General features: G+C 43.4%; 2 protein-coding genes and 1 pseudogene across 5 annotated transcripts in view; all 3 read left to right on the top strand.

Moving 5' to 3' along the window:
• Positions 1-14,899, top strand: part of LOC146570361 (scavenger receptor cysteine-rich type 1 protein M130-like) — a 61,379-nt gene extending 46,480 nt beyond the window's left edge. Inside the window, exons 15-20 of one of the 2 annotated variants that reach the window (XM_085278785.1) lie at positions 7,271-7,576; positions 7,664-7,954; positions 10,848-11,174; positions 13,370-13,458; positions 13,545-13,702; positions 13,798-14,899. In XM_085278785.1, coding sequence (XP_085134911.1) covers positions 7,271-7,576; positions 7,664-7,954; positions 10,848-11,174; positions 13,370-13,458; positions 13,545-13,688 — 1,157 coding nt within the window. In that variant the 3' untranslated portion in view covers positions 13,689-13,702; positions 13,798-14,899. Of the gene's footprint in view, positions 1-7,270; positions 7,577-7,663; positions 7,955-10,847; positions 11,175-13,369; positions 13,459-13,544 lie in introns of both variants that reach the window. The other variant, XM_085278784.1, reaches the window with a different exon arrangement.
• LOC146570360 (E3 ubiquitin-protein ligase TRIM21-like) lies at positions 13,706-17,064 on the top strand (annotated as a pseudogene). Its single transcript, XR_014892987.1, has 3 exons — positions 13,706-13,745; positions 14,314-14,359; positions 14,910-17,064. The product of XR_014892987.1 is annotated as an E3 ubiquitin-protein ligase TRIM21-like (transcript).
• Positions 17,065-20,911: 3,847 nt separating this feature from the next.
• Positions 20,912-25,151, top strand: part of mfhas1 (multifunctional ROCO family signaling regulator 1) — a 28,375-nt gene continuing 24,135 nt past the window's right edge. For both annotated transcript variants that reach the window (XM_085278793.1, XM_085278792.1), the window contains exon 1: positions 20,912-24,293. In XM_085278793.1, coding sequence (XP_085134919.1) covers positions 21,341-24,293 — 2,953 coding nt within the window. In that variant the 5' untranslated portion in view covers positions 20,912-21,340. The remainder of the gene's footprint in view (positions 24,294-25,151) is intronic.

Raw genomic sequence — 25,151 nt, 5'->3', positions numbered from 1 at the left:
TTCTATGCCATATGATAGAACAAGATCTAGAGTGTGATTAAAGTGGTGGGTGGGTTCTTTTACATTTTGAGAGAAGCCAATTGAGTCTAATAACAGATTAAATGCCATGTTGAGGCTGTCATTTTTAGCGTCTACATGGATGTTAAAATCACCCACAATAATTATTTTATCTGAGCTGAGAACTAAATCAGATAAAAAGTCTGAGAAATCAGACAGAAACTTCGTGTAAGGCCAAGGTGGACGATATATGATAACAAGTAAGACTGGTTTCTGAGTTTTACAGCTGGGGTGGACAAGGCTAAGCATCAGGCTTTCGTTAATTAATAGGCTGGTGTGAAAAATTGCTGCCACTGTGCTTTGAGATTTCTGATAGTTAGAATGACTCGGGGGTGTTGATTCGTTTAAACTAACATAATCATCCGGCTGCAACCAGGTTTCTGTAAGGCAGAGTAAATCGATTTGATAATCAATTATTAAGTCATGTACTATCTACATTAACAAACTGGAGTCTATTAGATAGACATGATACAAATCACTGGAGTGCAGTGCCTGTAATACCAACAGCATGCTCTAATCACTCTAATAGAATATTATGGTTGAGTGGCGGCGTTGCACCTCCGGCGGCATGCCCCGGATCCGGCGGCAGTGTCACAGGTCCGGTGGCCTACCACGGTTCCAGGGGTAGCGGCGTAGCAGCACGGGCAGCCTGCCCCTGGTCCGGTGGCAGCCTTGCAGCTCTGGCGGCCGCCCACGATGGCAAAACTTCCTTGCTGACACCAGGAACTTGCGCGCCCTACGCAGGTCCCGCTGGCATGCTCATCTCGTGCTCGAGCAGAGTGGGTCCCTCCGGCGCGCTGACCTACTGCTTGGGCAGAGTGGGTCCCCGGGCATGCTGATCTCCTGCTCGGGCGCTGCAGCTGCAGGTGGTAGAGCCGATGGTGATGGTGGTGTGGCGGCTGCAGGTGCTAGATTGGGTGGATTTGCAGCACCAACAGGTAGGTGAAGTGATGTAGGTGAAGTAGGCTTATGAAGCAGCGGCTGGGGCTGTGCAGAGCAGTCAGTCCATTCCAGCCCTGGTAGCGTTCCGCAATCCTCTGCTGGCAGACTAAACTCCCCCGAGTGTTCAGCAGAGGATAGAGACGGCCGAGTTGCCGGCTGAGCTACAGCGAACTGAGCTACAGGCCGGGGCAGCAGCATTAGCTGTCTCACAGTTCAGTGACAAAACCGATGTCCTTTTTACTCACCACTGCTGGCTGTTGGAAAGACTGGGAATCCGGCTGCGTTGAGGAGCCTGTTCTGAGAAACCATCCTACTCTAAACTTTAAACCATAACCTTAACAAGTATTCCGGATGGGTGAGAGAAAAAGAAGTCAATTTGGCGTTGGTTTTGTGCGAATGCGCCACGTCTGCGCAGAAACATTGGCTAGGATGTTTTTTCAGGTAGGATGGATTCCCAGAACACCGGCAGTGCAAGCGTTGCTCCCCCGACTAGCCTGATGAGCTGTAGGGCTGTATCCCAATTCAGGGTCTGCAGCCTTTAAGTACGCAGCCTTAACAGTCCACAAGGGCCGCGTACTCAAACACCGCTAAGGCCAGAAGTGCGAGGGTTGTAGGATTGTGAAATGGGACGGTCTAGCCTCCGTCGCGCTGCCCAGGTTGCCTAGCAACCATGATACTAACAGCTGGAAATTTTTCATACAGCTTTGTTTGACAGAAATGAAGGAGAAAATCTTTTGTTCATTTGTTTGTTTGTTTTTACATGAGCTCTGATAGATTTTTTTGAGTATCTGAGGCTGAGACCACAGGACTGTAAAAACATAATTGTTGGGCTTCATTTCTGTACTGAACAGTCATTTAAGATTAGCTAGTTAATAACAATTAGCTAATGTTGTTCATGAGACTAAAGTCATCTGTCACGGTCTGGCTGGGGCAGACCGTATGTGTTGCAGAGGAGGACTCAAACGCAGACCAAAACATGGTGTGGATTAACAAAACAAGCCATTTATTGAGGCTAGCAACGAGGGTACAAAATAATAGGGCATCGATGAAAACTAAAACAATAACCTAAACTGGGTGAACTAATAACAAAACATGAAAAACCTTAACCACAGTGAACTGACAGAGATACCTGGAGATGAGACATGGATGAGCAGACGACCTGACAAAGAATGACTGAAAGCACACACACTAAATAGACACAGGAGGATAATGAGGAAAGTGGCAACACATGGAGAAACAGCTGACACATGAACATAACGACGTCACGGTGGGAGAGTAAAACTGAACACGATGAACACAGAAACACCAGACCTCTTCACAATAAAACAGGAAACATAATGAGACGTAGACATGACAACCCGAACTTGACAACGTAAGACACAGACATGAAACACATGAAGAGCAGGGGAGACTTAACATAGTTGGAAACACGAGGGGGAAATAATAAGAACTAGAAACACCTAGGCATGATAACAAATGAACTTAGGAAACCTGAAGGGCTTACATAAACTAATACTCAAAACGCTGGGTCAACAGACCCAGGATCATGACATCATCTCACTTTGGTAATGTAAATATAATATGGCCAATTTTAAAGTTATTATATAAATATATAAATTCCCTCTTTCTTTCCCCCAGTCAAGTCTGTCCCGTATTCAGCAAGTGAAAATAAAATAAACAATAAAAGGTGAATCAAATGGACCATTATGGCAAGGCTGGGATGGTCAATTTGGTAAAGTAAATCCGTTGGGCATCTTTCTCCACCTTTAGACAATAATTCTGATGGCAAAGGAGCCAAACGGGACAGGCAAAAAAAAGGGAAAAAAAAGTTATTATATAAATTATTATTAGTTATTACAACAGTGAGCTTGAACTCTGTGTCAAATACTGAGCTTCAGTAAAGATTCAAGTTGCATTTATTTATATTTCCTATCACCTTAAATCTTCACTCAAAGAGAAGTGTCTGTTACAGTGTATATATAGATGTATTATATATAAGAGACAAATATTGTTCTTTTAATATTCCTTTATTGGGTGAGAAAATCAGACCCTGTCATAACTGCTTTAAGTCATACAGAATAGATATCAGAGCCTTAAACAGGCTGACTTCTGCTAAATGGGTCAAACTGGGCAGAAAGTATACAAACACATAACATCCTTATAGAATATTATGTAACACTATAGATCAACTTACCTCAGAATATATAAAGCATATAAACAATTACAGCAATATGATGCAACAAACACAGCAGTGCTACTAATCCAAAATACTCAAAGCTTCATAGAACTGGAACAAACATTTATTTTTAGCTCCATTCTGCTGCTGATACATACTTTAGGTTTCTGAACATTAAACTTGTTGCTGCCTTTCATAGTGTGTAACTTGAAGGCCCTGAGTACTTTCTCCCACACTGAAAACACTGGAATGATACAATTATTTGAATATTACCTAATAAGACTGATTCAGGACAGACAATTAGTTATTTTAAACTTTTCCAGCAGTCCTTCACAAACAGGGAACAGTCTGTCTATTCTCTCCATCTATCAGCTGCTGCTGGCTCTTCCTCCTCCTCTTCCTCACACACTGCTGAGTTTGTCCTGGTGGATCATCAGGGGTGCAAAACCTCACAGATGTGCAGCAGTGGGTCCCTCAGTCTGTCCTCACTCTGGACACTTGCAGTTGTCACACATGGAAATCAAATGTGTGATAAGCTGCAGGATTCAAACACAAGTGTGACTTATAAACACATGTTCATACTTTTATTACACAATCAGAGAGAAAGAAAAAGAGAGTGAGTGCAGGACAGACAGACAGGTGACAGTCTCAGGTGTACACACTGCTACAAACAGGAGGATTTAGTGTTTGTGTTATTACGAGTGCTAAACAAGAAGAGTTCCCAGATGGTACAGTGGACACATGTGTGACTCCTGTGATTAAAGCATCTTTCTTTCAGCTTAACGAGTGAACCGTCAGCTCGTTTAAACACACGTTAAAGTCCGTTTGGCTCGACACCACCGAACAGAGGCAGCAATATAACATAGCTAACATTAACAGTGCAGTGAATCCTGCTTGTGCCGTGATATTCAGGACTGCAAACCGAGCAGCATCACTGACTTTCAGCCTGTTGTGTTTGTGGATATATGACTGACTTTAATTATCCATGAAATCATCAGATTCTCTGTAAGATTAAGGCCAACTATTGAACGGCGTATATTTTAAAGGCTTTAAAACCAAGTTAACACAGAAAGTACAAACATCACTAATGTCACATAACTTTGCCGACATGTGGCCAACAGTAATGTTTTAATGTTCTTCGTTATTTAACATTCGCACATAAATAAGTGACACAATATTCGGTACTTAATTTTGAAAGTTTACTCTTCGGCCGCTCCGTTTCAGCTGTCTGCCGTTTTTTCCGCAAAATTATCCACACCCACTGCCGCGCTATGAAGTCCAGGATATGTTGGGCCATGAAGTGGCCTAAATATATCAACAAACTAAATCCAAAGTATGTCTATGGTCATGGGTGGGATCCCTGACTGATTGAACAACATTACAAGAGTCAATAAGATAAGGGAAATCTTTCACAAGACATTTTTGGTAGCAGCAAACGTGAATATAAAAAACCCCAGGAATTAGAATGCTGTCAAATCTTGGTAAGATCCCAGATAAAAAGACAGAAAGGTCTTGAAATGAAATCCTTGTTAAACTTGGAATGGTGATAAACAAGTGCACCCAGCACAGGAGAATAGAGTTCCATCAGAAATAATTGGAGTTCAAAGCTGCCCCAAATGTCAGAGGTGAGAGACCGGCAATCAAAACAGTTTTTAGAAACAGATGCAAGATCTCTGCAGAAATCTCAGTTAGCTATTAAAAGAAATGCATTCCATTCTCTTATCCTTGTCAGGGCTGCAAGGGGGCTTTAGTCTATCTCAGCTGTCTTTTTGCAATAGGCAGGGTACACCCTGGACAGGTCGCCAGTCTATTGCAGGGCTAACACAAAGAGACAAGCAACCATTCACACTCACACCTATGGGCAATTTAGAGTTACCAATCAAGCTAACCCCACTGACTCCATGTCTTTGGACTGTGAGAGGTAGCCAGAGTACCTGAAGGGAACCCACGCACAAATGGGCAGAGCAGGCAGACAGACAAAAAGACCGAGGTCCGATGGCAGAATTTAACTCAGGGACTTCTTGCTGTGAGGCAACAGTGCTAACTACTGTGCCACCATGTTGCTGTCATTTTACCATTCCTTTAAATTTAAGTTTTATTTATACAACAACAAATCACAACAGCAGCCACTTCAAGGTGCGTCGTTTTGGAAGGTAGACCCTACAGTAACACATACAGAAAGAAACCCAACAATCATATGACCCCCTATAAGCAAGCGCTTTGATTACAGTGGGAAGGAAAAACTACCCTTTTAACAGGAAGAAACCTCCAGCAGAGCCAGGCTCAGGGAGGGGCGGCCATCTGTCGCCACTGGTTAGGGTGAGAGAAGAAAGACAGGACAAAAGACATGCTGTGAAAGAGAGCAATAGATTAATAATAAGTAGTATTTTATCAGAAATACAAACAAGGAAACCCAGCCTGTAACAGTTCAAAGACGATTCTCTAAACCATTACTGTGAATTCCTTCTGTCTGTACAAGAACATAAAACTTGTTTATATCAGCCTAACAGTGTAAATTAATTACACTGGTGTACAATTCAACCATCAGAAACTACAGTCGTGTTCAAAATCCACTCATCATGGTGTGAGTGTCAGGATCATTTGGAGCTTTCAATCAGTTATTCGAGCTGTTCTGTTTCCAGGGTGGAGTGTTTGCAAAAAATATATTAAAAGCTTTCAGGCGACGTTGGATGGCTGGTGTTTATCCTTTGATACACAAGATGCAAGGCGTGCCATCATTAACTATTAAAAAGGTTTGGTGATGAAATATCTGGTTTGAAATACAGAATGGGAGGAAAGGAAAGCATTCGTCTCTATAAGCTTGGTCTAGTAATCGAGAATTAATTTTTCAGAGTTGGGGAAAGGCTTAATTAATTAGCTTGATGATATGAAACATCCAGTGATTCCTCATGTCTCTACTTTCATTCTACGTCACATTCATAAGTAATTAGGATACTGTGGGAGCACAAAGAGTGGATGATAAATGATTACAAACCCTTTTGTGTGAGGTAGAAGGCAGAAAACTGTGTACTGTAGCATTGTTGCAGGAATGACAGTGGTGGTCAAAGAACAAGAAAAGTTTTGATGTTCAAGATATTGTCATCGTGGCAGACTCCACTACTCCTTGTGGATCCTGGTTGGTAGTGTGGGTGGGAGTGGCACTTTTTTTGGCACTTAAAAGAATAGAATTGAATAAAAATGGAAGATAGAAGGAGTTGGAACAGTACGAGTCCCATCACCCCCTGGCTCTATTCTAGCTGTGCACTGCCTACTCAGAAGATGAGAGATTCAGACCGTCTCTTTTTGGGTACTGGGTTCATAGAACAATATTCAAGGCAAGACAAAGATAGGAAGGAGAATTGGGAATAAAACCATCAAATGAGCATTTACACAGACAATACAACATCACCACCAAAAGGAAAATAAAGAAACATAAAATATAATATGTCAACAAATTTGTCTCTCTGGCCATGTTATGTCCCTGCATCAGCTGCACCAATTTTACTGGTTCCACAAGAAAAAGGGACAATGCTACACATCCACAAAGGGAACCAGTAGGCTGGGCCTGCAACTACAGCTGTTTTATTATGAAATCTAACTGTTATGCTAACATGTTTCCAGTGTGTGCTGTTATAAAGATGTGTTCTGTTGTTAATGGGGGTGACCGTGGTTCAGGGGGTTGGGAAGCTTCTCTTGTAACCGGAAGGTTGTCGGTTTGATCCCCAGCTCTGTCTGTACTGGTTGTTGTGTCCTTGGGCAAGACACTTCACCCTACTGCCTACTGGTTTTGGCTGATGGCGCGATATGGCAGCCTCGCTTCTGTCAGTCTGCTCCAGGGCACCTGTGACTACAACTGTAGCTTGCCTTCACCAGTGTGTGAATGTGAGAGTGAATGAATAATGGAATTGTAAAGTGCTTTGAGTGTCTAGAAAAGTGCTATATAAATGCAATCCATTATTATTATTATTATCATTAATGATGAAGTCATGTTGAGTTGTGCTGAGGTTGAGTCAGTGAATAGTTGTTTGCTGCCATCTTTTTCTTGTGTGTCTGCTGTCTCTGATCTCTCTGTTTGATCTTCTCTGATGTCTCCAGACTCTGTCAGGCTGCTGAATGGTTCCAGTCTGTGTTCAGGCAGACTGGAGGTGAAGTCTAACCAGAGCTGGTCCTCAGTGTGTGAACATGACTTTGACCAGCAGGATGCAGAGGTGGTCTGTAGGCAGCTCGGCTGTGGGCCTCCTTCGGTCCTCCAGGGGGCGCTCTATGAAGAAGTGGAGGCTTCAGTGTGGAGCAAAGAGTTCCAGTGTGGAGGCCATGAGTCTGCTCTCCTGGACTGTAGAAGCTCAGGCTCAGCTAGAAACAGCTGCTCACCTGGCAAAGCTGTTGGACTCACCTGCTCAGGTAGAAGAGGAGCTGCAGCTTTGATCTGGTCAAACTCACTTTTTTCTTTTACTGATGACTCTCTGCTCCTCTCTGCTTTCTCTTCAGATAATGATGTCAGGCTGGTAGGAGGACCCAGTCGCTGTGCAGGTACACTGGAGTTAAAACATCTGGCAGGATGGAGACCATTGTGTGGCTCTCATGATTCCTGGACCCTGAAAGAAGCAGCTGTTTTCTGTGAACATCTGGACTGTGGCTCAGCTGTTTCTATAGAAAAGCGACGCTCCTCACGCACATCTGCATGGTTGATTACACCTGAGTGTGTTCTATCCACATCTCCTTTGAGGGGTTGTGCAACGACAGATTCTTCTTACCAAATCCTGAAACTAACCTGTTCAGGTAATCATACTGATGATATCATCCATGACTTCATATATGACAGAGATTTATGAAGCTGTGAAAGATAGCAGCAAGATTAGCAACAGACTGTCTCCAGCAGTCACAACATGGCAGAACTTAAGAAATCCTCTAAACCAATGTCCAACCAGCCTGAAGGACTCCTTCAGCCTAACAGCTTTCAAAGTTCATAGACAAGTACAGACACAAAGGCTGTAGGATAATTAAACTAGTTAACAGGTTGTTTGGGAACAGGGAACAGGACAGGAGGGAGGAGAACCTGAACTGACAGCAGGAACTAAAACATACCTTGGTCCTGTTGTAGCTCTATGTGATACTGGACCACACTGATCACACCTGTTCTGGTTCGCACCAATTGCACATGCTCACTTGAGTTGTATCTTTTTTGTGTGGGTGCATCACGAGAGTGCCATGCTTTCATATGTTAGCTCAATCAAATGCTAGTCTAGTATAAAGAAAAGATCTTTCTGTTATTGATGTGCAGAACCGGCACTCCAGTACAGCACATCTGGATCAGCTCTTTCTGTTTAAAAAGTCCTAACCTCTGTTTTTAATAAGTAAGTAGTACAGAGCTTTGATGGAGTTATACCATTGTCAGAATCCTTTAGCACAGGCGGGGGGTGTGGTAGCAACCCTCAACTCCAGCTTAGTATTCAATCAAAGACCCAGACAGAGTTTTAATTCATTTGAATGCCTTATGCGTACCAAGAAATGACTTAATACATTTCTTTTCAAGTAAAAATGTAACCATTAGAGAAAATGACCCAGCTGTCTTAGCTAATTATCAATCAATCAATCAATCCATTTATTTATAAGCAAAGTTAGACCTGGTAGTAGCAACCTTATCAACAAAAAACTGTAAAAAGCTTCCACAGGTGGCTGAAGTAACCTTCACACTGGACACAGGGCCTGTAACAATTATTAGAGATGATGTCTGATACTTAATACTTCGTTTTTGTAGTTTTGATCTTTTTGCCATTTTCCTTCCACTTTTCTGGAGGTCCTTCTGAGAGTGATATTGCTTAACCAGGGATTTGTTTTAGGTCTAATGTACTTAGATTTAAAAGGAGGAACAGCATCAAGAACATGCTGAACAAAGTGAGCAGATGATCAGCGCTGAGCTTAAGGGAGTAATTGTCCAAGGGAAGTGCACCAATATTCTGATAAACAGCAGAAAAACATCCAGCAGTAGCAGGAGGGATGATGCAGAATTTGCACGCAGGTAAAAGAGGTTTAACTCGGGGACATGGTGCAGAAATTTGGATTATAACAGGCATCTGACCAGAAAAGTTGAGCTTGCAAATGTCAATATCGCGGAGCTGCAGACCACAGGATAAAACTAAATCCAAAGTATGTCTATGGTCATGGGTGGGATCCCTGACTGATTGAACAACATTACAAGAGTCAATAAGATAAGGGAAATCTTTCACAAGACATTTTTGGTAGCAGCAAACGTGAATATAAAAAACCCCAGGAATTAGAATGCTGTCAAATCTTGGTAAGATCCCAGATAAAAAGACAGAAAGGTCTTGAAATGAAATCCTTGTTAAACTTGGAATGGTGATAAACAAGTGCACCCAGCACAGGAGAATAGAGTTCCATCAGAAATAATTGGAGTTCAAAGCTGCCCCAAATGTCAGAGGTGAGAGACCGGCAATCAAAACAGTTTTTAGAAACAGATGCAAGATCTCTGCAGAAATCTCAGTTAGCTATTAAAAGAAATGCATTCCATTCTCTTATCCTTGTCAGGGCTGCAAGGGGGCTTTAGTCTATCTCAGCTGTCTTTTTGCAATAGGCAGGGTACACCCTGGACAGGTCGCCAGTCTATTGCAGGGCTAACACAAAGAGACAAGCAACCATTCACACTCACACCTATGGGCAATTTAGAGTTACCAATCAAGCTAACCCCACTGACTCCATGTCTTTGGACTGTGAGAGGTAGCCAGAGTACCTGAAGGGAACCCACGCACAAATGGGCAGAGCAGGCAGACAGACAAAAAGACCGAGGTCCGATGGCAGAATTTAACTCAGGGACTTCTTGCTGTGAGGCAACAGTGCTAACTACTGTGCCACCATGTTGCTGTCATTTTACCATTCCTTTAAATTTAAGTTTTATTTATACAACAACAAATCACAACAGCAGCCACTTCAAGGTGCGTCGTTTTGGAAGGTAGACCCTACAGTAACACATACAGAAAGAAACCCAACAATCATATGACCCCCTATAAGCAAGCGCTTTGATTACAGTGGGAAGGAAAAACTACCCTTTTAACAGGAAGAAACCTCCAGCAGAGCCAGGCTCAGGGAGGGGCGGCCATCTGTCGCCACTGGTTAGGGTGAGAGAAGAAAGACAGGACAAAAGACATGCTGTGAAAGAGAGCAATAGATTAATAATAAGTAGTATTTTATCAGAAATACAAACAAGGAAACCCAGCCTGTAACAGTTCAAAGACGATTCTCTAAACCATTACTGTGAATTCCTTCTGTCTGTACAAGAACATAAAACTTGTTTATATCAGCCTAACAGTGTAAATTAATTACACTGGTGTACAATTCAACCATCAGAAACTACAGTCGTGTTCAAAATCCACTCATCATGGTGTGAGTGTCAGGATCATTTGGAGCTTTCAATCAGTTATTCGAGCTGTTCTGTTTCCAGGGTGGAGTGTTTGCACAGCATATATCTTTAATGACTTTAAAAATAAGAAGTGGACACACAAATTTGGATTTATTTTGGATTGTAGCATTAACAAGCTTGTGGTATTTCACCATTTTAAATATTGCTAACACCAAAATGCTCCACCATTCCACCTCTCATGAATGAATCAAGCCTCTCTCTTTCACCTCAGATTCAGAAGATTTTCTGTGTTTACAGACTTCCTGGTTCAGCCAGTCATCTCTGTGTCCTCCATGAACGGGGTTTCCAAAGCCCAGCAGCAGGAGCTTCGGGTATCAAGGGGCTCTAACTTCACCATCAGCTGCTCCATCCAGCCACAGTACCCAGGAGGCTTCTTCCAGCTCACCTTCACCTCCTCCAACACAGCATACAACTACACCCAACCAGCTGTCAATCACTCTGCTTATTTCCTGTTTCCTGCTGCAAAGCTCGCCCACCAAGGAAACTACAGCTGTGTTTATCACGTCTATGCTATCGCTCATAACTTCTCCTCTGAGAGCCGCCTGCTGTCTGTCACTGTGTCAGGTAAGCTGAAGCAGAGACTCTCAGATGTTTACAGCTTTGAAAGCTGAATGAGTTGATGACCCAAAGAACCAGGTCACCTGGCTTCCTGAAGGATATGTTACATTCCAGTTGAAGTCGGAAGCTGGAATTTCTGAGTTTGCTGTCAGAGTTTTTGATGATACTGTTTATGACCTGAATCCACATTAGCCAGATAAAATCGATGTTTCAGTGACATCTGTCGGTTTGAATTCTTTTTAAGCCCGTAGAAACTGTGGTTTGTTATATGCTAATTATTTTTCCAACTAAATGTTTTTATTTCAGCAGAATATAATTAAATCCAAGAATGTAATGTGGTAATTTATTACCACATAATAAAGTTATTACCACTCAAGTTATTACCAAGTTATTACTACTCAATTACTAGTGGTAGCTTCTGTTTAATAATGAGGAACCAGAGCTGCAAAATCTAAGGAGCTTGGAAATAAAAGCGTCTGGACTTTTTTAAGTTTCCTGAAGATGTTTTACATCTCGTCTGAGAAGCTTATTGAGTTCTAAGTTTAAATGGTGGAGAGTCACAGATTTAAGCCCGCCCTATGGGGCTTAAATCTGTGACATAATAATCACATATATGTTATTAATTTAAAAAAACAGGCAGTTCAGCATTTTGCAGCTCTGTAATAAGCTCTGCTTATTACACAGAAATTACCAGCCTCTCCAAAAAGTTGATTCTGTTCATCTGGACGTAGTGTTTTGTGGGAGAAACGTTTCGTCAAGTGACTTCTTCAGTCTCAGCTGACTGCAGGTTTCCCCAATCTTATAAACAGCACATTTGCATAATGACTGAAACCAGCCCACTGAAGGAACAATGGGCTGGGAGGTCAGTTCCTTAATCTTAATTATGCAAATTCTCATGACCATTGATCAACAACCACTGACCAAAGACCACTGATCAATGGCCATGAGTACCATTCACAGAGAGTTGGGGAATGGCTGCAATCACAGCATTGTAAGATGGCGAAAGATGTACCCTTGGGCCCCCTCCTTGATTCAGAGATGGTCTTTCCCATTTCACGTGAATGGCCTCCTCGACTCTGCGCTCAAACCAGCGTTCCTCCCTGTCCAGGATGTGTACATCCTCATAATTGAAAGAGTGTCCACTGGCCTGTAGGTGTGAATAGACTGCAGAGTCCTGGCCTGATGAGGTGGCTCTTCTGTGTTGTGCCATCCGCTTCGCCAGAGGTTGTTTGGTTTCCCCGATGTTCATGGCAATCCTCCTGGAACTTAGCAGCGTGCACTATGTTACTCTGTTTGGGGGACCCGATCCTTGGGGTGGACCAGTTTTTGGTGCAGCGTGTTTTGGGGTTTAAAAGCCACAGAGACCCGGTGTTTAGAAAACATGTGTCTCAACTGTTCCGATACTCCTGACACATATGGGATCACTACAGGTTTTCACTTGGGCAGCAGTTGTCCTTCTCTCCTGGATCGGCTGGAGCTTTCTTTAGGTGCCTTTCCAGCTTTGACAAAAGTCCAGCTGGGATAACCACATTTACTAAGGGGCCTTCTTGATGTGCCGTTCTTCTGCCTCCCTGGTCGCTGTGTCAGTGGGGATGGTGTTCGCTCTGTGTTGTAGCGTCCTGATGACACCCAGTTTGTGCTCCAGTGGATGATGAGAGTCAAACCTTAGATACTGATCCGTATGTGTAGGTTTACGGTACACGTCAGCTTTTAGATGTCCCTCATTACTGATGGAAATCTCACAGTCTAAGAAGGCTAACCTGCCACTTTCATATCCTCTATGGTGAATTTGATTTGTCGGTCCACCGAGTTAATGTGATCAGTGAATTGTGGTATGTCCTGAGATTTGATTTACACCCAGGTGTCATCCACATATCTGAACCAATGGCTTGGTGGTGTTCCAGGGTAGGATAGCAAAGCCCTCTTTTCCACTTCTTCCATGTACAAACTGAACTGAAGTAACTAAAGAAGTCACTTGGATGAGTGACGAAACGTTTCTCCCATAAAACGCTACGTCCAGATGAACAGAATCAACTTTTTGGAGATTTACTTTCCTGGATGATTGAGAATGCATCAAGAAGAAACTACCAGCATTAATTGAATGGTAATAACTTAGAAATTACCACAGTATTACGTTCTTGTTTCTCCCTTTTTATCCTACTATTTTCACTTTAATACAAAGATGAATGTGTTTTTATCAGCTCCAACAGATTTCACAGTTCTCATCACAATGCTCATCCTACCGCTGACTCTGCTGCTGGTGATCACTGCCCTTTATTTCTACTGTCAGGTACTGAATACGTGTTTGTATCTGAGAATGAAGCCCTCTGCCTGTGATGCTGTCACTCTGATCTCTCTGTTGTCATCTGTCTCCAGGCCAGCAGGGGGCAGAAATCCAGCAGACAGAAGAACACTGAGCTGCTTGACTCTAATCAGGGTGTTTGTGCAGGTGAAGGAGGGACGGCTGCAAATAAAGGAGTTCAGCAGGACCTCCAAAGAGCTCATCCTACAGCCACATGAATTAATCAGCTGATGTGAGCGACCATCAGCTCAGTTTTCTGCTGAAGACTTAAATCTGTAAACACACCTCACTAACAAATATCTTCATTAATTATTCTGAAATGTGTAGAGATAGATCACCCACCAGGGAAGGCGGTGAGGCAACATTTTAAAAATGCAGTGTAACACTGGAATGTGGATCATTTACACTGCAGTCAAACAGGCCTCAACATCAGCTTATGACTTCTTGGTAACCACTGGTCACTATGGAAGAATGTGGATTGCTTCACTGGCAGTCTTCTGGTGAAATTGGTGCTGCACTGAAAAGCTCCCTCGCTTTGGTGTCTGCAGGCTGACGAGCTCGCTGCAGTTTGCATAGAAAACACAGACTTGTCTGCAAAAGTTTGCCAACTGCTCACAGACTACATTCAATATCCTTTTACTTCCATTTATGTAAGAAAGACATTTTTAGTATTTAGAAGAAGTAGTTGCTGTGATGTTTCATGCTGTGTTTTCTTTTTAATTACTCCTTTCTTGACTCTTCTGGCTTTTATTATCCACTCTTCCTGTTTGCATCAGCCAGTAAAGGCTCACATTCACTTCATTCTGTAGTGTCATGTGTTTGCATTTGATCCTTGGCCAACAGGATACTGCTCCCTTCATCCAACACTAACATCACAGAAGAACACAAGGTTATTGTCTGCTTCCTTTATCCTTAATAAAATGTTCTGAGTCATTTTCAAAATAAATATGTGCTTTAATTGGAAAAACATTTATTTTTTGTAAAGTGGTATGTTATAAAAGTATGTCACGCATCAAATAAACTAATGGATGTATACTCTGAATATAACACAGAGAAGGAAAAGTTTATAGTTTGTAACACTCTAAACAAATATTTAATTAAGAAGGATAAGTTAAACTTTTGTAGATTTTGCTATTAAATTGTTGGGACCAGAAAGTACATTACACATTATTCAAGAACCATCAGAGGTTGATAATATGCCAGTCACCTCAGGTGACTACATGGAGTCATTTTGGAGATTTACACACTTTTTATATTCACCTGCAGTTTTGGTCATTGCTCATCACTCTGCTTTTTACAGGAATATAAATCCTATCACAGTAGATAGATAGTAACTCTAACTGCTGACAGACACATGTAAAGAGTACAAACCTGACACTTTTTTCTTTTCTTTTTTTTGTGAATTTTAAAAAAAGTGTTTCTTTTTTTTTCTCCGTCAGAGTGCAGACATGTCTGCTGCCAGCAGTCTGCGATCTGAAGATCAGTTTCTGTGCTCCGTCTGTCTGGATGTGTTCACTGATCCAGTCAGTATACCATGTGGACACAACTTCTGCAAAAACTGCATCACTGAGTACTGGGACATAAATAAGAGGTGTCAGTGTCCCATGTGTAATGAAACTTTCAACACTAGACCTCATCTGAGGGTCAACACCTTCATCTCTGAGGTGGTCGCTCAGTTCAAATGTGAAGTTCAGCAGAAGGCCAGCTACAGCAGCTCAGAGCAACAAGCTGCCAAACCAGGAGAAGTTCCCTGACATCTGCACTGGAACCAGACTGAAGGCCCTGAAGTCCTGCCTGGTGTGTCAGGAGTCCTACTGTCAGACTCACCTGGAGCCTCATCTGACAAAGAAAGGTCTGAAAAGACATCAGCTGATTGATGCTGTGGAGAACCTGGAGGGCAGAATGTGTAAGAAGCACGATAAACCTCTGGAGCTGTTCTGTAAGACTGACCAGACATGTGTCTGTGCACGCTGCTCTATTTCAGACCACAAGAACCACGAGTTTGTTCCTCTGAAGGACGAATATGAAGGAAAGAAGGCAGAGCTGGAGAAGACAGAGGCTGAAATTCAGCAGATGATCCAGAAGAGACGACTGAAGATTCAGCAGATCAAAGAGTCAGTGAAGATGAGTAAAGGTGATGCAGACAGACAGAAAGCAGAAGGTGTTCAGGTCTTCACTGCTCTAAAGAAGTCTGTCGATAGAGGCCTGAAGGAGCTCATAAAGGAGATCGAAGACAAACAGGAAACAAAAGAGAAACACGCTGAAGGTCTGATCAAAGATCTGGAACAGGAAATCTCTGAGCTGAAGAAGAGAAGATCTGAGGTGGAGCAGCTCTCACGCTCTGAAGACCACCTCCACCTACTCCAGCTTCTTGTCCCTGAAAGCTGCTCCACCCACCAAGGACTGGAGAGGAGTGAGCGTCCGTCCACCATCATACGAGGGGACTGTGGTGAGAGCTGTGGCTCAGCTGGAGGAGATGCTCAGGAAACTCATGAAGAAGAAGCTGTTTGAGGCTGAGCTGAAGAGGGTCCAGCAGTATGCAGTGGACGTGACTCTGGATCTGGATACAGCAAATTCTAAACTCATCCTGTCTGATGATGAAAAACAAGTGCACTGTGGTGATGTGAGGAAGAAACTTCCTGACAACCCAGAGAGATTTTCTTACTGTGTTAATGTTTTAGGAAAGCAGAGTTTCTCTTCAGGCAGATTTTACTTTGAGGTTCAGGTTAAAGGAAAGACTGCCTGGACTTTAGGAGTGGCCAGAGAGTCGATCAACAGGAAGGGAAAAATCCCACTGTGTCCTCAGGATGGTTTCTGGACTGTGTGGCTGAGAAATGGAAATGAATACAGAGCTCTTGCTGGTCCTCCAGTCCCCCTCTGTCTTCAGTCTGGTCCTGAGATGATAGGAGTGTTTGTGGATTATGAGGAGGGTCTGGTCTCCTTTTATGATGTAGGTGCTGCAGGTCTTATCCACTCCTTTACTGGCTGCTCCTTCATTCACAAACTCCACCCATTCTCTGCACCTCTGATCATCTGTCCTGTCAATCAAACTGAGTCGATCAACGACTGATTTTATTTGATGAACTGATTGATTTTTATTGAAGGGAACAAATGAACATATTCAGAGTAAATACTCTACATTCTCCATGTTTTCTATAGAATCTGATTATCGGGAACTCTCATTCACACTTTGATTTTATTCTCATGGTTTTAAAGGTATAATTGAGACTCGAGCTGCCAGACAGGAGGAAAAGAGGACCCGAAAGGAGGTTCATGGATGTAATGAAGCCGAGCGTTGGTGTGTCAGTTAAAAGTCTGTCAATCTGATTCTAACTGGCTTCTGTTGCGCTTCACTTGCTTTCTCTCCATGTAACACCACTTAAACGTAGATGACCACAGTCGCAGCGTCCACTCAGTTATACGGAGATGGCGCCCTGTAGTGGTCACGGCAGAGTTCATCGGCACAAAATGAGACGTTGGAGTTTTGCTCAGTGTTCATTTTTATCAGGTTTTGAGTTTTTGGAGACTTGAAAGAAAATACTTTAGGTGAACTTGTGTTTTTTATTTGTGCTCTGATGAATAAAAACATTAACATTAATAGACTTTCTTCTATTTGATCTTTTTTTAATGCTGCCATTTAAATTTTCTACGTGCACACCTTTATAAGAGGGAAAAGTAGCAGGCCGCATGAGAAACCACCTGCATGTTCTCTTAACCTAGCGTAAGTTCAGCAAATTAGCATATTACAATAAAGTACTGCACTCAACAGAAAAACAGTTTAGACTAAAAACATCCAACAATATTATAAAAATATAACCAACTGGGTTTGAACCTTTTTTTTAGCACCTTTACTGCATGCAACTGTTCTGTAAACTGGAGCAGAAACAGAAACTCACCTCTGCCCAGCGAGGCCTCGGCTGACTGAGGAGAGTAGGAAGTGACACACATGGGAAGTCAAAGGTCACACAAACAAAAGTTCACAAAAATACAAATACACAAAATAAACATATAAATATTCATGAAAAATAATGATAAAATCTTTCTAATGCACCTGTTACACGAGCAAAGAAATCAAGGAAATGAGATGAGGAGAGATGATCCAAAAGCAGAAGGGGACTCTCATCTACATGGATGTAAAAATTACCACCAATAATTATTTAATCTTAGCTGAGCACTAACTCAGATAAAAGTCTGAGATATCTGACAGAATACATGTTTGCACTAAATAATCGTGCAAACAAACATCTTCCTTCTATATGTTAAAGTGAAGTGAGAGTGAACATCTGGCGACAGATGGCCGCCCCTCCCTGAGCACTAGTTCTGCTGAAGGTTCTTCCTGTTAAAACTGAGTTTTTCCTTTCCACTGTGACCAAGTGTTTGTTAACAGGCATCATCTGATTCTTTGGGTTTCTTTGTATTACTGTAGAGTCCTCATCTTACAGTATAAATCAGAATCAGAAAGAGTTTTATTGCCAAATGTTGAGCAGATTTACAACATTAGGAAATTGCTGCTGTACTTTGTGCAAGACATACGATAAGACAAACACTTAAAGATAAAAAGAGCTAAGCAGATTGATATATACATGAGTGCAGGTGATGATCAGTGCAAGAATGGAACAGGTGCATAGACCACAATACAGGGTCATGTGTCTGAATCAGAGTAAGTGGTGGGAGTTTATCCACCGCAGATGTGACAGTAGTTAAGAAGCGCTTCTCTGGTGTAAGAATATCCAGAAAAGTGTCCAGAAACACAAATTATGCAAAAAAACAAGATGGAAAATACGCCTGCCAGGGCATCCATTCGCTGCGGCATCTTGGAAAAGGAAACACATTGAGGAGACTGTTGTGATTTGGCACAATAAAAATTACAGGGCATTGAAACACTTCTTTCACTCCCTGACATGCAAATCAGTTTATACATTTTATGTAATGTGATTTTTCCTTTTTTTTTTTTTAATTTTGGTTGATATTCTGTTGCTTTCCATTAAAATGAAAACTACCATAACAATTAGAGACTGTTTATTTTTTTGTGAAGGAGAACACTAACGATTCAACAGAGAATAAATAATTATTCCCTTAAAAGGGGTAGAGGTTGAACTAATTCCATTCAGAGGGGAAATGTGAAAAAAAACAGGTCAGTTAATTGGCCTTAAGGTCTCTGATGATGACAGATGCACCAGTCACCCGTGAACAACTGCACTGTAAAATCAAATTAGTTCACAGAACTAAAAAAAAAACAAAGAACAATGCAAAAAATCTAAGTAAAGCTTACTTAAAAGAACTACGTTAGGACAGCTTATTCATTGCAAGTATACAATACTAAGAATAACTTGATGTTTCTGACTGTGAAATACGAAATGTTTACCCACAGATAAACATTTCAAGTTCTACTAAATTAAAAAACAATTTGTAGCAACTTGCCCAATAATGTTTACCACTCAGTTGATGTCTTTCTGTCCAACAGCTCCATTTCTAGACTTGTACGAGTTTGATGTAACGTGGGGAGTGCTGGTCCCGAGCCTCAAAGACAGTAAGAAACAAGTACAGGGACCAAAAAATTATTTAGAAGCTGTTTTGATCCCTAATGGTTGTGCAGTCATTATAACTTACAAGACAGAAGGTCAATGTAGACCTCATACAACCAAATTAGACTAAAAACACCGTCTATTACTGTGTCTGAATGTGTGGTACCGCCACTGTCAGTTTAGGCCTAAATAAATACGTGTTTAAAAAAGAACACCTAATTTAAATGTAATCATTACATGCTTGTTAAAAGCTAACATCCAATATATAAAGTTTCTAATAAGCACAATGACCTGATAAAACATGTGGCAGTGCTTACCCAAAATGTTTCATATGATTCAAACATGGGATTTAATTTAATTCTTTAGAAGGACAAGCTGAATTACTTTATTTTCAACTATAAAGCCAACCTAGACTTTAACTATTTAACAAGCCGGTAATCTGGTTATGGCTTTGGACTTTCACAACAAAACCTGTCTAAACACGTTTTGTTACAAAAAACCCACTTGAGATCTGTGACATTAATCGATGTCACAGATGTTGAAAAGCAATCACAAAGCATTGAAATAAATACAGGGGTCAAAATATACAGTTCATATGTTATAAAGGTTTGTATGGATTAAAAACAAGCCCCGCCCCCTAACGGCTGCATCTTCTGAATAAGTTTCATCTGGGCTCTTATAGCTGCTCACTTTTCTATTTCAAACAATCAACAAAAAATGTATACGATTTTTATACAAGGTTTTTAAAGCTGCAGGGTTCATTTTTAAGTAACATGAGCTGAGATGCAGCAGCATGCACACTGAGCATCGGTGATATGAAAAGCTAGGCTAAAACTGGCTAGTTAGCAAGTTCATAAACCTGGTGCTAAACTGAGAGAATGCACAAAAACAGTTTGAATACATTTCCAGTTTACTTAGTTTTTCTAATTTATATCAACTCAAATAAACTGAGTTGATCAGCTTTTTGAAAAGTACCGGTAACTTACTTAAACTGAGCTCTAATAACAAGTTGATAAAAATGGAGTTTGGTCTACTTAATTAAACACAATATTAGATTTTATGCCATCAGTGGAAACATCAAAGCCAATGAGATATCCTATTGTTTTGTTAGCTTGCAGTAGTCTGGAAACAGCTTCAGTCCCAACGTGCTTTTATAGGTAGAAAGATTTCAGGCAGAGGACAAATAAAGATCTGTGTGTGTGGATTTCAGTGTTGTAGACAGATGTGGTCTTACATGTGTTGCAGATGTAAGCATGACAGGAGGAGAGAAGCTCCTGAGTGGTGTGTGTAAGACTGCAGGTTATCAAGGTTACTCAGTTTAACAGTATGATTGCAGTATCAAAAACATCTAAAATGCTGTGAATAATAAAAAAGAGAGAAACTAATGAAATTCCAACCAGAATACTGAAATGAGTGAACACACTCTAACACTAAGCTAGAACAGCTCTGTAGGAGACGCCTGGGAATTAAACGTGCTGTTTGGTGTACTTCCACATCATGACCAGCACGTGGAGGCAGAGTCCTTCTTCTGCCGTCGGAGAACTCACATTTACAGTCTTTTCGGGCTCATGTTCAGACTTTATCACTAATATTATCACCTTTATTCTTTTATTTTTTTACTCGCATTTATCCTCTTTGGACTCTGAACCTCTGCATGTGTAAACATGAATATTCAGACTACATTTATAAATTCTGCGTTCATCAGCTGATCGTCTCTCTCTGTCTCGGCAGAAATGTTTCTGTCGAACTGTTCACTGTTTTTGTGTTTGGTCTGAATTTCTTTGCACAGTTTAGGAAGCTTTCACCCTCCGATTACTTTCCCTTCTCCTCCACCTCCTCCTGCTGCTCCCCACAGTGCAGGGAGGAGGAGAAAGGGAGGAGGAGAGAGGGAGGAGGAGAAAGGGAGGAGGAGAAAGGGAGGAGGAGGGCTCAGAGATCTGACGCAGTGAGCGGCTGCTCCTTTACTTCCACTCCCCGCTCCCAGGAAGCGACACGGAGGCTCGGAGAGCGCTCACAAACGCGCACATCCACCAGGACGGAAAGAGGCGGAGGACGGCTAATGGAGGCGATGAGGGCGGCGGCGATGACTGGAGGAGAAACGAGGCTCCGGAGCTTCGGTTTAAAGCCGGAGCTGTGAGCGCTGAGGTCTGCCTTTATTGTGTGCTGAGTGGCGCAGGAGAAAAGGATGCCTCCGCGGCCGCGCACACGCCTCCCGCTCCTCTCGACAAACTCGATCATTTCCCGACTCGAAGCGGATCGTCTGCCCTCTCAGGAGGAGGGTTTGTGGGTGAGGAGCGCGCTGATTTCTGAGGGACTCCGTCCACCATGCTGCCCGCTCAGGATCCATGAAAACTCTCAATGAAAACAAGGAGAAGGAGGAGGAGGAGGAGGGGTCCGGCTGCAGCGCCATGGAGGACAAGGAGAACAATCTGAAAACGGCCAGGCTGTGGAGGGATGCCGCCCTCCGCTCCAGGAAGCTGCGGAGCAACCTGAGGCAGCTCACTCTCTGCTCCAAAAACAACCAGATCATCCTGCCAGAGGACATAGCCGACATCGAGGCGCTCAACCTGGGGAACAACTCCCTGCAGGAGCTGCCGGACGGCCTGGGATCCTCCCTGAACAACCTGCGCGTCTTGGTCCTCCGCAGGAACAAGTTCAGCTCTGTCCCTAGGGTAGTGTTTGAGCTGGGGCGGCTGGTGGAGCTCGACATGAGCCACAACTGTTTGAGGAGCCTTCCTGAGGGCGTGGGGCAGCTGAGAGGGCTGAAGAAGTTGTGCATCAGCCACAACAAAATCCAGCACCTGCCAGCTCAGATCGGAGCTCTGCAGTCTTTGGAGGAGCTCGACATGAGCTTTAACGACCTGCACGATTTCCCCAGGTCGTTCTCCGGCCTCGCCCACCTGCGAACTCTGGATGCAGATCACAACAAGCTGAACCAGTTTCCCCCCGAGATCATGGCCCTCCGTGAGCTGGAGGAGCTCGACTGCTCTGGGAATAAGTTTGAGGTGTTACCGGTGGACGTTCGGAAGCTGCAGTCCATCAAAATCCTGTGGCTCAGCAGCCTCCACATGTCCTCCTTACCCCACACTTTCTGTCACCTGCAGCACCTGGAGAGCCTGATGTTGGACGGGAACCACCTCAGAGAGCTGCCCCCCTCCTTCGGCAGCCTGCAAAGACTCAAAATGCTCAATCTGTCCTCAAATGACTTTGAAAACTTTCCCCAGGTTATTTTGAGCATAACGGGATTAGAGGAGCTTTACCTGAGCAGGAATAGACTGATTCATATTCCAGAGGAAATCGGCCAGCTGGGGAAGCTGGTGAACCTGTGGCTGGACAATAACAGCATCACATATCTGCCTGACTCCATCGTGGAGCTGGAGAATCTGGAGGAGCTCGTTTTACAGGGTAACCAAATAGCCATTCTTCCAGATAATTTTGGAAAGCTTTCCAAAGTGAACATTTGGAAAGTGAAGGATAACCCTCTGATCCAGCCACCATACGAGGTGTGCATGAAGGGAATCCCATACATCGCAGTGTATCAGAAGGAGCTTGCACACTCTCAGTTTGCCGTGAAGCCGCGGCTCAAACTGGTCCTGATGGGGACCCAAAACGCAGGGAAAACCCGGCTGAGGCAGAGCCTGGTGAGCACGCAGCAGGACGCCAGCAGTAACCAGGGAAACAAAGGAATTGAAGTCACCAACTGGGTGGCAGACGCTGATCGCCACCTCACGTTCCTTGTGTATGACCTGTCAGGGAAGCAAAACTACGACCTGATCAAACCCTTCTTTCTCTCCCCCGGTGCTCTCTACATTCTCGTCATCAACCTCAAAACGTACTCGCCCAAGAACTTTTACACCCATGTTGGGTATTTCCTTCACCTGCTCTGCGCCAAAGTGCCCCATGCTGTAGTCTGCTTGGTGGGCACGCACACAGACCTGTGTGCGGAGGTGGAGGTGGAGGAGAAGACTCTGGACATCCACAGGCAGATTGGCCTGCAGGAGAAGAGGGACATCCAGAGTTTAAGGGGGCTGGCACTGCAGGTGGACCAGGCTCTGGAGCAGGGCTACAACGTCCGCACCTCCAGCCCTCACATCCTCTTTTACGGTGTCACTGACAAAAACCTGAGGCGCCGAAAAGCCCAGCTGCAGTACATGCTGAACCACCGGCTGCAGATCCTCTCTCCTGTCCTGAGAGTTTGCTGCACAGGTGCTCAGAGGAACATCCCAAGGCTGAGGGAGAAGCTCATGTCCGTTGCAGAACACAGGGAGATCTTCCCCAACCTCCATCGTGTGCTGCCAAAGTCCTGGCAGATGCTGGAGGAGCTGCACTTTAAGCCCAAAGACCTGTGGCTCTCGTGGTGGGACTCAGCCCGGCTGGGCCTGCAGGCAGGGCTCACTGAGGACCGGCTGCAGAGCGCTTTATCCTACCTGCACGAGAGTGGGAAGCTGCTCTACTTTGAGGACAGCCTCACGCTAAGGGAATACGTTTTTCACAATCTTCCACGATTCATCGCAATTCTCAATGTGTTCTTCCAGAGGGATGAGTCCACCCTGCTGGACCGGCTCCTCTCTGAAGGGGAGAGGGGGGACAAGGGGCGAGTGAGTCTGGTCATAGAGGATGAGAAGGGAGAGAACCTCAGGGTCACCCATCTGCAGCACCACGTTGAGGGCTTCCTCCAGCATGGACTCCTACCCTCTAATGTCATCCGCTTGCTCCTCAGACCGCTCATCCAGACCCAGCAGGACCTCCATCTCATCATGGAGCTACTGGAGAAAATGGGGATCTGCTATTGCATAAACAAACCCCGCAGCAAGCCTCTGAATGGCGCGACTGTGTGGTACAAGTTCCCCAGCTACGTCAGCAGCGAGGAGGTCCAGGTGGATGCTTCAGCCGGCGGGAGCTCTCTGCCTCTGTGTAACTTCTTCTCTGTGGAGCAGCTGCACATCCAGTACAGTTTCCCTTTCCTGTTTCCTCCTGGATTGTTCGCACGCTTCAGCGTGCAGATCAACAGCCACGTGGTGCAGCGTTCAGACAGCAAGCACCAGATCTTCGCTTATCGGGGTAAAGTTCCCGTGGTGATCAGCCACCGGCCTGCCAAAGGAAAGCTGCAGGTGGAGACTCTTTCCATCGCCAGCCACGCCTCACTGCCCAACATCTGGACTGCCTGGCAGGCCATCACTCCACTGGTGGAGGAGCTGAACATGCTGCTGCAGGAGTGGCCCGGTCTGCACTACTCTGTACATGTTCTCTGTTCCAAGTGCCTCAAGAGAGGGTCGTCCAACCCACACGCCTTCCCAGGTAAGACCTCATTAATCTCCGTTTCACTCACCAACAGTCAGGATGGGGCTTTGTCCCATATACATGCAGATCAATCACAGACTCACTTATAGCTGTTTATATTAACACTGTTATATGAGTAAAAGTAAAAGTACTTCTGAGTCACTGTGTGACCCTTTTAACTGCTAATGGAAACCTGAATGCTGGATGCACAGGGCCGGACAAAAACTCCTGCAGGGCCACTGGGCAGGGATAGGCCCTCCAGACCCCCCCCCCCCCCCCCCCCCACACACACACACACAAATGTGTGTGTTATTATTATTTCTCAAAAGAAAACAGACAGATGGCAAGGACCGAGAAAAACTTTCTTTATGTCAAAAATTAGGAAATTTCTGTACTGAAACAGCTCAGTAGAGTAGAATAAACTAAAACAGCTCATAGAAGTAAAATAACTTAAGCTTTCATACTTAAGAGCTACTTTAGTTATATTTTTGTCACATTCTGTTTTATCGAACCATTATTTTGTTTTATCATTAATTATATTCACTATATTTCTGAGTGAGAGTAAATCTCACCGTTGATCTTATACAAAAACACAAAAGCATATGTTGTTTGTAATAAAAAATGAAAACTATTAAAGCTCATTAAAGTCAGTTAAAATGAAGTGAAAACATAATGTATTTTAATATGTATAGTGTGCTTTAATGTATTATCATTATTATTATTATTATTCCATTTTCTAAATGTAATAGTTTAAAGAAGATCGAGGTGATTTAAATGTTTTTCATTTAAAATTCCTTTATGTAGGAAACTAGTTGAGCTTGTTTCTTCAGAGGTTTTCAGGGTGGCTCTGTGAGTCTGGAGTCTGAGATGATGGAT

Source organism: Mchenga conophoros, linkage group LG7 (genome assembly GCF_057382185.1).
Source record: "Mchenga conophoros isolate Kocher_MC1m ecotype Shallow Benthic linkage group LG7, M_conophoros_male_GT1.1, whole genome shotgun sequence".
Lineage (NCBI taxonomy): Eukaryota > Metazoa > Chordata > Actinopteri > Cichliformes > Cichlidae > Mchenga > Mchenga conophoros.
The sequence above is the reverse complement of the archived record's forward strand: the minus strand, read 5'-3'. Positions and strand labels throughout refer to the sequence as shown.